This window comes from Chenopodium quinoa, unplaced genomic scaffold (genome assembly GCF_001683475.1).
Source record: "Chenopodium quinoa cultivar QQ74 unplaced genomic scaffold, ASM168347v1, whole genome shotgun sequence".
Lineage (NCBI taxonomy): Eukaryota > Viridiplantae > Streptophyta > Magnoliopsida > Caryophyllales > Amaranthaceae > Chenopodium > Chenopodium quinoa.
This window is the reverse complement of record NW_018742861.1, coordinates 354797-367613: the sequence shown is the minus strand read 5'-3', so window position 1 is coordinate 367613 and position 12817 is coordinate 354797. Positions and strand designations below refer to the sequence as shown.

Genomic DNA, 12817 nt, shown 5'->3' with positions numbered 1-12817 from the left:
GATGTTAGAAGCACAAAACCTATAAATTCTCAAATTCAACCTAAAATCAGAAAACCCTAAAAAACACTCTCACGGTCTCACCTCAATTCTTCATCAATGGCAGCTTGCCGAAGCTGTAAATCCAAGGTACTCGTCACCGATTCCGTCACCGGCGGAACAGTATGCTCATCTTGCGGTATTGTCCAAGATTTCGACGATTACCAGCATACATTCGGCGGTGTTTCCGGCCCTCAAGGCACCTTTGTTCGTGTCGGAACTTCTGGTACCGGTAATGATTACTCTTACAAGGAAAGAAAGCTCTATGAATCCAATCAGATGATTGAGGACATCACATTTCGTCTCAGCTTCAGCGATACCCGAACCCGGGAAGTTAAATCCATGATTAATAAGGTAACTGATGGTGAATTTGGATTAGGTAATTGGTTTTCTGTTCTTGTTGGTGCTTGTTGTTACATTGTTATGCGTCAGAATGATAAAGCATTGCCTATTTCTGAGGTTATTGGGGCTGTGGGTTGTGAATTGTATGAAATGGGGAAAATGGTGAATAGGGTAGTTGGTTTTTTAGGGTTAGAGTTGAAGGAATTTGATTTGGTGGGTTTGTTGGAGAAGATGATTAAAGGCTTTTCTGGGTTTAGTGGGGTTGAAGAGGAGAAGATTGATTTGATGGTGAAACAGGGGATTTTTGTGATACAATGTGCTATTAAGTGGTTTTTGAGTACAGGCCGGAGGCCGGGGCCTGTTGCTGTGGCGGTGTTGGTTTTTGTGGGCGCGGTGAATGGGATTGAGGTTCGGATTGAGGATGTGGCCAAGGAGATGAATGTGGCGATTAGGACTTGTAAGTTGAGGTATAAGGAGCTTTTGGAAGCAATGGTGGAGGTTGCACAAAATTTGCCTTGGGGGAGTGATGTGAATGCTAAGAATATTGTGAAGAATGCACCTTTCGTATTGAAGTATATGGAGATGAAGTCGATGGAGGATCGAGGTAGAGAGAAATCAAAGTTTTCAGATGGGAGTCCGGGGTTTGATTTGGGTGATGTAGTTGAGGAGTGTTTGAGTAAGGAAGTTGAGTATAAAGGGATTGATGGTGGTGATAGTGCTGTTGATAATGGCTTGGGATGTTTAAATGGAACAGAAGGATTGGAGAATTTGAAGGTTTCACATGGAGAATTGGCTAAAGTTTACTCAAAGTTCAAGTCTGAGTTTTTGAATCGTAATTTAACGAAAAAGAATGATACAGTTGACTATGGAGATAGACTAGGTGGATTAGATGTTGAATTTTTTGATGAGTGGTGGAGTGGGAGGTCAGATATGTGTGAAAAGCTTTTGATGGAGCAGTTGTTGGAGAAAGATGTTGGATTGGATGTGCTTCCACCGTCTTATATTCGTGGTTGTAATGTAGTAAAAAAGAGAAGGGAAAAGATAAGAGAGGCTAAGAGGCGCATCAATAGCATTATCAGTCCCCCGATTGTTACATCCAGTAATGCTTTCCTGCATAATGGGTTGGATGCTCAACCACATAGTAGTGATGATATAAGCACTTTAGAAAATGTTAATAGCCAAAAGAAGAGGAAGAAAGGTCATGATAATATTGATTGGGAAGATTTTATCATTGAGTCACTCCTGTTGCATCAGGTGAAAGAGGAGGAAATCGAGAAGGGCCATTACAATGCCTTGTTAGGCTTGTATGTGTTTAAATCTGGTCTTGTCTAAAACGAGTTGTTTAGATTCAATCAGGCACTAAGGTGAAATTTTCTTAATACAGTTACTAGGCCATTTTTGGGGTAAATTGTATAGCAACTAGAAGATTGTGTTATTGTGTAGATGGACATATGGTGTAGGGGAAGTTTTCTGACAAATTAAGCTTTCATATCCAATTTATAAACAAATTAAGATTGTCAATATTTTTCTGTACAATACGTCATGTTTCTTGGTATATCTTTTGACTCTTTGCAACTGCTTACTGCTCTTATACCTGAATACATCATATCCGTTCGTCAACTACCAATGTCCTGAAAAAAAAATTCTGGTTTATTTTATTCCCAATCGGCATCTAACTGCTAGTTTTGCAATTCCTGGATCATTTGAATTGAAAATAGCAATTATGAAATTTTATTACTGTTGATTGTTTATTTAGGGCTTAAGTGTAAGGTAATACAGCTCTTGTTAGTTGTTACTCCTATTTTTTACTGCACATTTAAGGAACTTCAGAAAATAAGAACGACTTCCATGAAGAACCTGATATGTATCTGCCTCTTTCTCACTGATTGCACAACATGTAATACACAAAATAGGGAAAATATAATCAAAGGTATTACTGGAAATATAATACTTTTCACTCTGAGTAATCAATGTAGGCGACCACAGAGAAATTAAGCATGTAAATCATGATTCTAGTATGGCTTTTCCCCTACATAATTTCCTGTAGGATAGTACTCGCAGGTAGGGCTGTACACAATTTGGTCTGGACCGTAACCAAACCAGACCAAACTGCATTTTAGCGGTTTGGTTTGGTTTACGGTTTAGAAAAATACGGTTTGGTTTCGATTTTTTGGGAAGTACGGTTTGCGGTTTGGTTTTTCAAAAATTATAAACCAAACCAAACCGTAAACCAGTAAACCGCATTTTAATATTTTTATAATTTCTAAATAAATTAAAATAGTTATTATATATTATTAAAAAAAAATAAAAAATTATTAGAAGACTGTACGGTCAGTATACTACTATACTCTATACTTATTCTCAAATAGTTATTATATATTATGTATTATTTTTATTATGTGTTATTGTGTTAGCACTTAGCACTTGATTAGTTGGTTGTTATTTTGATTAAAACTTTGTTGTATAATTTAATCCCTTTGGCCTAATTATTTGAACTTTATTATAAATTTATTAATATTAGACAATTTTAGGAAAAAATGTCGTCTCATCATAAACCGCAAACCAAACCGCACCAAACCGCATTATTATGGTTTGGTTTGGTTTGGTTTCAATACTAATATGGTTTGGTTTGGTTTGGAAAATTGACCAAACCGTATTTTGCGGTTTGGTTTGGTTTAGACTCAAACCGCACCAAACCAGACCATGTTCACCCCTACTCGCAGGTAATTAATGAATTCCCGCTATCACATATAATCTTGGAGCATCCAACCATTTTGGTTTGCTTCCATACAACTTGGGTGTAGTGCCCACAGGCATATCCACTGCTACAACTGTTGTTATCGTAGTTATACCATTGCTTCTCTGCCACCCATGCTGCGACTGCATCCTTTGTCATCCACCGTTTCCCTGAACCCCAGAATAGATTTTCCCCGAATGGACCTAAACAATTAATCAGTTTAGAGTCGTGTCACCTCTGCCTTGAGTATATCTTGGCATATTTAGCAAGCAAATTTTCCCACTTCAGAGGCGACACCCCCACTGCTTGTCTGACAGCATTATGCCCTTTTAGGACCTCGTTTACGAATTCTGTTTGGCTATACTTTGCTTTAGCAGGTGTGACTTGGATCAAGATGATTAGTATTGAGATGGATAGAAAAAGTGGAGTTAGGATCTAGAAAGTTTTTGCCATTTTAAGGCTTTGACTACTGAATTATATGGATTATTTAGGTTTGATGTCTGTTGCAGATGAGTCTTATTTATATAGATTACAGAAATCTTAATATGATATTTCTTTTAAAGATAGTTTGAATTACAGTAATTTGATTGTAGATTGAAGTTGTTTGCTGAGCATTGTGCACGAGAATTCCCGTTTATATAATAGCTTAGCATTGGATATTCGAATCATAGCACATGGATTTTCCATTAGTTGATTGTAGCTTAAGCTGCTACTAGCAAGACTTAGACAAGTTTAAACAAAAATTAAGCAAGATTTAGAGTTTATGTTAAGGAAAATACCAAGATTTTCTTCAACCTTTAGGGTTATCAAAACAATAAACAGTTTTTGTGTGATGCATCACACCCTCAAATGGTGGTGTGAAATAATTGTCCAATTATTACTAAGGAAAATTTTTAAATTACCACCCAAAAATATATTCATTTTCAAAATAACCACCTGTTTAATTTTTTATTTTATTTTACCATCCCTTAAATTAAAAAACTACTCAGATTACCACCCATTTTAAAATTCCGATGGAATTCTGTTATGAGGACCCACCCAATGGCAAGTAACGGCTATGTCTAAGCATTACAATCAGCCATGTCTTCACTCCACCTCCCCCTTAAACCAATTTATTGAGTACAAGACAACCTAAAATCAAAAGAAAACAACTAAAAAAAACCAAGAGCATGTTATCTGAATTGCCACTACTACGGATCATCTTCTTCCTATCATCACTAAGAGTCGTTGGGTGGGGCCCACATAAGAAAAATTCACTTGAATTTTGAAATGGGTGGTAATCTGAGTAGTTTTTTTAATTTAAGGGGTGGTAAAATAAAATAAAAAATTAAACGGGGGGTTATTTAGAAAATGGATATATTTTTGGGTGGTAATTTTAAAAAATTCCTACCTATTACTAATTTACTAGTAATTTGTTTCATAGATACCTAGAAATGGGCATGAGTTAGATTGGTACTAGCACTAAGGCCACTAACAGAAATACTTATTTGTTCATGACAGGAGTTAAATACTGTTATATCAATGTTTGCTCTTCCATCATGCCATTTTTCTCATATATTGTCAGTCTAACTTCGCTAATATGTTTGCAGGTAAAAGTTAGTTTACTTTTGACGGGTCAACTACAAAGATTTTTAGTATGAGGAGTACATTTCACCAACTGCTAGAAATAATGTTCTTCCTTGTGCATGCCACATTCTCCTTCATGGTTGTCTCCTAGAGAGTTGTTTATATTCTGGATTGAGCCCTTTTTACCTTGGAACGTTAAGTGGAAACAAAATATCAAACCTACTGGGTGCAATAAATTAATTGCTGATATTGGAAGAGCATAAAAAACATTTGAAACTATGGAAAGATTGATGTTTCATCCTTTTCTCATATCTCTAAAGGAATGCATTAATCATGGTGATCTCGGTAAAGCATTTAGAGCCTTCTCTTTGATCCAACTTCATTTCACTGCTTCTGCTGCACATGATCAAATCTTAGAGCCAATATATTCCCTATTTATAGCTTGTTCAAAACACAAGTCACTTCAACAGGGTAGGCAGCTCCATTCCCAGATCATATGTTTGGGTCTTGATCAACATAGCCTATTACTTCCTAAGCTTGTCACTTTATACTCAACTTTTAATCTATTGCCTGAGGCACATTTGATAGCTGAAGAATCTAGTGTTTTGGATCCTTTGGTTTGGAATATCCTTATATTTGCATATGTAAGAAATGGACTCTCAAATAAAGCTTTGTGTACTTAAAGACAAATGTTGAATTTTGGGATCAGACCGGATGAATTTAGTTATCCATCTGTGCTAATGGCATGTGGTGAACAATTAGATCTTGGTTTTGGTAAGGAAGTCCATAACTCCATTTTGGTCAGCAATTATGGGGAGTCAATTTGTGTTCGAAATGCATTGATCTCCATGTATGGTAAATGTGGCGAAGTTGGCGTTGCTCGTGTCTTGTTCGATAACTTGCCCAATAAGGATGGATATTCATGGAATTCTATGATATCTAGATATGCTTCCAAGGGTATGTGGGAAGAGGCATTTGTGCTGTTTGAGAAGATGCGGCTTGAGGATGTTGAATTAAACATTATAACATGGAACACCATTATTGGTAGGTGTTTACGAACCGGAAACTATGATAGAGCACTTGATTTGGTTTATCAAATGAGAACTTGTGCTATTATGTTGGATGTTGTTTCAATGGCCAGTGGCTTGTGCGCTTGCTCTCACATGAGATCTATAAAAACAGGGAAAGAGATGCATGCTTTTATTATCCATGGTGGCTGTGCTAATTTTCTAAATGTTGAGAATGCATTAATTACCATGTATGCCTGGTATCAAGATCACAGACATTCACATATTATATTCCAACAGATGGAAGAAAAGGATATAATTTCTTGGAATTCGATAATCTCAGGTTATGCACATTATGGAAAATATGAAGAAGCCTCCTTTCTCTTTAGGGAAATGTTGCTTTGTGGCTTTAGACCAAATTATGTTACTATAGCCAGCATTCTTCCCTTGTGTGCTCGAGAAGCTAACCTGCAACATGGAAAAGAACTCCACTGCTTTATCATCAAGCGTCAAGATTTCAGTGAGTATTTGCTATTATGGAATGCCCGTGGTGGATATGTATGCAAGAACATCAAGGGTTTCATAGGCTCAAATAGTGTTTAATATTTTGACTAGGAAATATATTTTTACATATACTTATATAATAACTGGCTATGGTATTCTAGGTTAGGGAGAAGTTGCATTGAAACTATTTGAAGAGACGAATAATTCTGGAATCAAACCTGATCTTATTAGTTTGGTTGCAATTTTGTCAGCATGTATCCACTCTGGTCTTGTGATTCAGGGTCAGTTGCTGTTTGAAAAAATGTAGAGTGTGTATGGCATAAGACCCTGTTTGGAACACTATGCATGCATGGTGGATCTTTTTGGTAGAGCTGGGTTGCTTAAGAAAGCAGAAGAGATCATTAAAACAATGCCTTTTGAACCAAGTGCTGATATGTGGGCTACTCTAATCAGGGCATGTCAAATCCATCGGAATATAGATTTAGGAGAGTGGGCAGCTGAGAAACTGTTGGCATTGAGGCCCAGAAATCCAGGGTTCTATGTGTTAATTGCTAATATGTACACTACTGCTAGTTGTTGGGACAAACTGGCTAGAGTTCGAACATATATGAGGGACTTAGGGTTGCTTAAGTCCCCAGGTTGTGCTTGGGTTGATTTAGGAAGTGGTTTCGAACCTTTCTCATGGAACTATCACATGAGATATATCCCATACTGGAAGGATTAACTGAGAATATGAAAGATGCTGGATATTTTGATGTGTTTGTTATATATTATGAGGGTTTTGAGGAGTAAGGTGGAAGTAGTACTAGTGCCAAAATTTACCAGTCAGTTGCGATATTGATGGAGCTATCTGGTGCTTTGAGACAATTTTAACTTAATGTATCCCATAATCCCATCCTTTGTGCTTTGACTTTTGTTATAGACAATTTATACGAGCTTCAGTATGTTTTATAACCTGGTTCACAATGATATTTTGTAGTCGCACAGAAGAAATTTAATAGAAGTTGCATCAGAGATGGATTGCAATACTTCATTCTTTGACAGGTTGGTGAATTGTCTAGCTTTTCCCAGTTGATGTTTTGTCATTCTACCCTTGAAAGATTTGTTCTAGGAATAATTAATAGCTATCTCAACTATAGTCAGACTACAAAAATTAATCCTTATTTGTGTTATCCAACAATAGTCAGGGTCTATAATGAAATGCTATAAATAAGAGAAGATTAGGGAAGAGATCAGTATGTTGAATATTGTTGGATGTTTGGGTTAGCTTTAGATAGCTAAATTAGGAGAGAATCCACCTTTAGGAAGTGGACTAATCGTACAAAAGTGCTCTAATTCAGTTTATTAATCAAAAAATCATCATCTTCCTATTTTTTGCCATGTATATATTGATGCTTAAGCTATGTTAATTTACAGCAGGGTCTTCTCAAAATGATCTGGTGACTTAAACTGGTTAAGCAAGTTAGTTGGCCACATGGCACATTATTATTGGCTCCCTATATTATGTTTCTAAAAAATTTAATCTTCCCTCATGGAATTCACATCTCTCCTCCCCAGTTCCCAGTAGAGATGGCAATATTAAGTGGATATCCGCTAACCTGCTCCACCCGCTTAAAATAAATGGACGAAAACCCGAATTAAATGGATGAGAAGCGGGTGACGGATGAAGCGGATGATGGATCGGATCGGATGTGGATGATATTTTTTTCACCCGCTAACCATCCTCCCATCCGTTTAACATATATTAAATTTTTAATCAAAGAATTTTACTAATAAAATATAGAATGTGCAAGAAAATTACTTGTCTTTTTTTTGTTGCAAATTAATTTTTCAAACAATATGTTGTTATTGTTTCTTTTTTATTAATAAATTAAAAAAACTATTATATAAATAACCGAAAATTAAAGTTTATCTGAGTTTTTTTTTTTCATTTTAGTACTCATCCATTTGTCATCCGCTCCACCCGTTTCATTCGTGGATGATGGACGGACGAATATGGATGATGGGTGAAGCGGATGACGGATGGATGTGGATGAAGCAATTAGGATAATGGATGGATGCGGGTGAAGCTCCACCCGATCCATTGCCATCTCTAGTTCCCAGCCCCCTTCTCATTTCCTGGCAGCCATCCTTCCCTGGAAAAATTATTGTCCAATTATTACTCTGTCCTTACCTGACCTTTCAATTATGCGCCACTGCCTACCATCTCCTCTCCCTGTAATTATCTATTCTGAGCATCGTGTGAACAAATTAGTCTTCATTCCTTTCTACTAAGATTTGAGTGCCACGCCTAGCTAACTATTTGGTCATTTTATCCTCAATTTTTTATTTTATTTTCTTTGTTTCCCCATCGAACATTATTGAAGACTATTATGCCCCAACTGTATTTCCAAATTATCTTAAAAATGACTTCAAATTCCATTGGTTGTACTCAAAAACTCAATTATATTATAAGACTAAAAACAGTGTATTGGATAGGGAATATGGGTTTCTTAGTATTGAAGAAATAACAATTTAAAAAAATAAAAAATAAATAAATTTGTGATGATACATTTCCATAAAAACTTAAAAAAATCTTGAACCAGTGTTGCATCTCTTCATGACATGTATGTATACTTTTGATAGAAATATGTAGCTCTCTGTCAGAGTTAGCTGCAAAACAAAGGTTTGCTAATCTTTTTGTTAACAGTACCTGTTATCTGTCGTGTGATTCCCATTATGTTCTTAAAGCCTTGCTGGTGTCCAATGAATGATACAAAGTTGGATGGTGCTGATTTTTTCTGTTTTACTGGTTAATTTAACCTATCTTTCTCAAATATCAGCAGAGATGATAGGCAAATTGATGTCAGCAAATATCCTGGAGCAGCACCAATGCCAAAGTTCTTTGTGCTAGTAATGCTGCAGGGTTAGCTCCCTAGACCGTGGGAGAAGATATGGTGCCAGTCCTATTTGATAAAATCAATGGCCTATGCTCACGATGTGTCTGCCTATGCTTCTAAGGAGTTTTTCTACCATTACCCCACCCAGGCTGAAGAACATGTCTAAAGTCCCAATACCCAAGTTTGCTTCCTGGATATGGCATGGGTGGTATAATGGTATGTATGACAACTGACAAGTGTTATAACACGCACTTGAACTTTTTTACAAATATACTCCCAACAAGTATTTATCTGAGATTTTTATGGTGGAAATTTGTTTAAGTTGGATTGAAAATTGCCAAGGGACTCTACTTTTACACTTCAAAAACTGCTTGATAACTACCAGGTCATAATCCAAACAGATGGACCCTTTAAGGTTGAAAAATGGTACAGCAGCAGTGGCTTGGGTAGCTCTATCCTCAGTTACGGGGATCTTTGCTGCAGAAGGACACAGAGAAGCAAGAAGTCAGGGACAACACTACAAACTGAAGCAACAACACTACAATCTGATGCAACATGCTTTAAAGCAATATGGAGTAAGGAATGAACTTGAAAGGCTACAAGTAATCGAGGACTCCACAAATATTGTAGCAGGCTTCCAAAACATGATAAAGACATCAATTAACATCACAAATACAATTAACCAAGATTAGAGAAGAGGCAAAAAATAGGGAAAGTTGTGCCCTGATCAAAGTAGCCTTGCCCCTTGCCATTCAAGTTGCTCTTATAAACTCAAAGAGTATATTTCTATTACACCTTCTGAGTTGGAAGCCTTTTGACAACTCCACCACCTTAGGAGGCATGAGCACTTAACCTGCTTAACATATTTGTGTCGGACACACCATCTACATTCATGACACTTGGAAGATATTAAGTTGATACAAAAATTGATTGATGGCTTTTTTTTTTTTTTTTGAAACAAAATTGATCAAATTTGAATGATCACTTAATTAAAATATCATGTTAATAATATCGTTATGCGTACAATGAAGTTTATTCAAATCCTTTTTTTTTAATAGAGTAACATTATTTATTAATACAAAGTAATGTGACATGAATTTTATTCGATTGTTTTTAGTAAAGTTGATTCGTTGATGAAAAAAAGTCATATAGCATTTACAAAAGGAATTTGTAGTCTTTTTAGTTTTAATTTATTAAAAATATTAAAAATAAAAAATACAATTAATAAAGAAAGTAATTCACCTTTATTTTATTTAAATACTCCTATAAATTTTACATTGCCTCTATTAATCTCAACTTTGCCTTGTCCGCCAATAATAATCCCTACATTCGATTATTCACCATCACTCCAACTTTAGGGGGGATTAATTACTATTGTACCTAAATGACTTGCAATCGGTTAATCAAGTAAACATTTGTGGATTAGATTTTTTTTTTTTTGCACACTTGTCAATATGTAATTGGTTGAAAAAAAAATGAGAAATATAAAAAAAAAAAAAAATCCTAAAACTAACCCAACACCTACCCCACCTCCACCACCACCGACGCACACCCTCCCCACCACACGCACTCCCTTCCTAGCCATTACTACCTGAAACCCATCACAGGCCTAAACGACCGTTTTCCCACCAAAATTGGCCACAAAGCAATCCCCTCCCCAAAATCAACCACAAAAATTGGCCACAAATGGCCGAAATCGGCCGATGTTGGAGCTGAATGGTTGATTTCAACCCTAAACCGCCTAATTTCGACTGTTTGTGGCCGATTACATGGCTGATTGACGGCGATGGTTAGGGGAAAGGGGCGAAATTCGAGGGAGGGGAAGGGGATTTTTGGGGGTGGGGGAAGGGAAGGGGTGGGTTTCGAGGGAGGGGAGGACTGGGCACCGTTTTCCGGCAACGGGGGAGGGGTTTTCGGGGTTTGGGCCGATTTTCTGATAGGGTGGGGGTGTGGTGTTTTCCGAGATAGGGGGTGGTGGCTGGGTGTGGTGGCAGCTGCTAGGCATGGGTGGTTTTTGGGTTTTTTTTTTTAAAAAAATTTAAGCCAATTATAGGCTGACACGTGTATTGTAACCTGTAATATTAGGTTGGATGACCGGCTGGGTGCAATAGAAATTAATAGGGTATAAAGTTGGGAATGACGGTAAATAATCAAAAGTAGGGATTATTATTGGCGGACGAGGCAAAGTTGAGATTAGTGGTGATAATTTTTCCTATGATCAAAATTATCTTGACATAACTAAGTGTCACCAACGTATTTTTTTAAACCGAATAAAGATGCTAATTTAAAAACAGTAAAAATCAAATCTAGTGTATTTGCAAAGGTAATCATACTATCCTTATTAAATTTATCGTACTTTAAACTTAAATTTTCCCACTTTAAATTGGCTAAAATTACCCCGAGATAAATAAAAGTTACCTTTTATTATTGGGATTTATTAAACATCGCCCGCAAATCTCCACATAAAGCCCACAAATTAGACATGGTTTGACAATTTTGCCCATTTCTAAAATCGTACCCAAAGTGAACAAATCTCGATCTAACAAATGTGGAGTCGTACTGGGTTGCCCAGGGAGGCCAAAGAGGCGAGGGTCGCCGGAGATACGTCGTCTTCGACGGAAAACGAGGTGGCGCCTAGTTTGGACGCCGGAACCATGGCAAGGACGTCCAGGCAAGGCGCCACAACCAGTGCACTGGCGTCCAGGCCAGACGCCACAACCAGTGCACTGGCGTCTAGCCCAAGCGCCTCAACCAGTGCACTGGCGTCCAGGCCAGGCGCCACCACCAGTGCACTGGCGTCTGGTTTGGACGCCGCCCTTACTTTTTAATTTTTTTATTTTTTTTTTGCCTTTTTTTTTTATTTTTTTAAATTATGTTTATTAAATTTATGTTTTGATTTAGGATGTGGAAATTTATGTTTTTTATTTGATTTTATAAAAAATATATATACTAGACTTATAAAAAATAACACATAAATTTAATAATAATTAAAAGAAAAAATCAAACACATTAAAAAAAAATTAGAAAATTTTTCTGATTTTCCAAAAAAAAAAAAAAAAAATTAAAAAATAAATAAATTAAGGCAGCTGGGGCGCCTGGCCAGGACGGCCCGTGGCTGGTGGTGGCGCCAGGTCCGGCAGCCACGTCCACCGGCCTGGCGTCTGGGCAGGACGCCCAGCCACAGTGACTTGGGTATTTTTTGAAGAACCCTAATTTCATTACAACTCTACCAATCATTCAGATGGGTCAGGTGTACTTTCAAACAAGAACAAACGTGGTTCCAATCTCTCTTTTACTGATTTCCTGAATCGCAAGTTACATACTACTTCTGTGCTTCCTTTTGATAAGGTAATTTTAGCCAATTTCAATTTTTATTTTCTTCAATTATTTTATTTTTTAATTTGTGGGCAATTATTTGTTTTTTTAACTACTAAAACCCTAGAGATTTTTCTTATTTTGAAACTTATTTTCGGAAATGTTAGAGTAGAGTGGTGTTTTGAATTTGCAAGATTGTAAAATGGAATATAAAAGAAGAGAAGGTTTTGGTATTCATTTCGGAATACCTCGGTTTTGATTTAGTTGTCATATTGATGTTTCAAATAATTCTATAATGTGACAATTAATTTAGGACAGCAGGAGTATGTACGGGCTATAAGCCTATAATTCAACTTCTTATTGGTTAATTAGATGGTTTGATTATGTACTTAGTATTTGTTTGCTAGTTCATTTATAATTTGTATCCTTTT

General features: G+C 36.6%; 1 protein-coding gene and 1 pseudogene across 1 annotated transcript; both read left to right on the top strand.

Moving 5' to 3' along the window:
- Positions 1–28: 28 nt before the first annotated feature.
- On the top strand, positions 29–1901 carry LOC110726101 (plant-specific TFIIB-related protein PTF2-like). The gene has a single exon (XM_021905558.1). It carries the CDS (start codon positions 97–99, stop codon positions 1708–1710), a length of 1614 nt encoding a protein of 537 aa, XP_021761250.1. The 5' UTR covers positions 29–96; the 3' UTR covers positions 1711–1901.
- LOC110726098 lies at positions 313–7220 on the top strand (annotated as a pseudogene).
- Positions 7221–12817: the final 5597 nt, after the last annotated feature.

Coding starts and splice junctions, on each gene's coding strand:
- LOC110726101 (XM_021905558.1), top strand. CDS start 97: ATGGCAGCTTGCCGAAGCTGTAAATCCAAGGTACTCGTCACCGATTCC.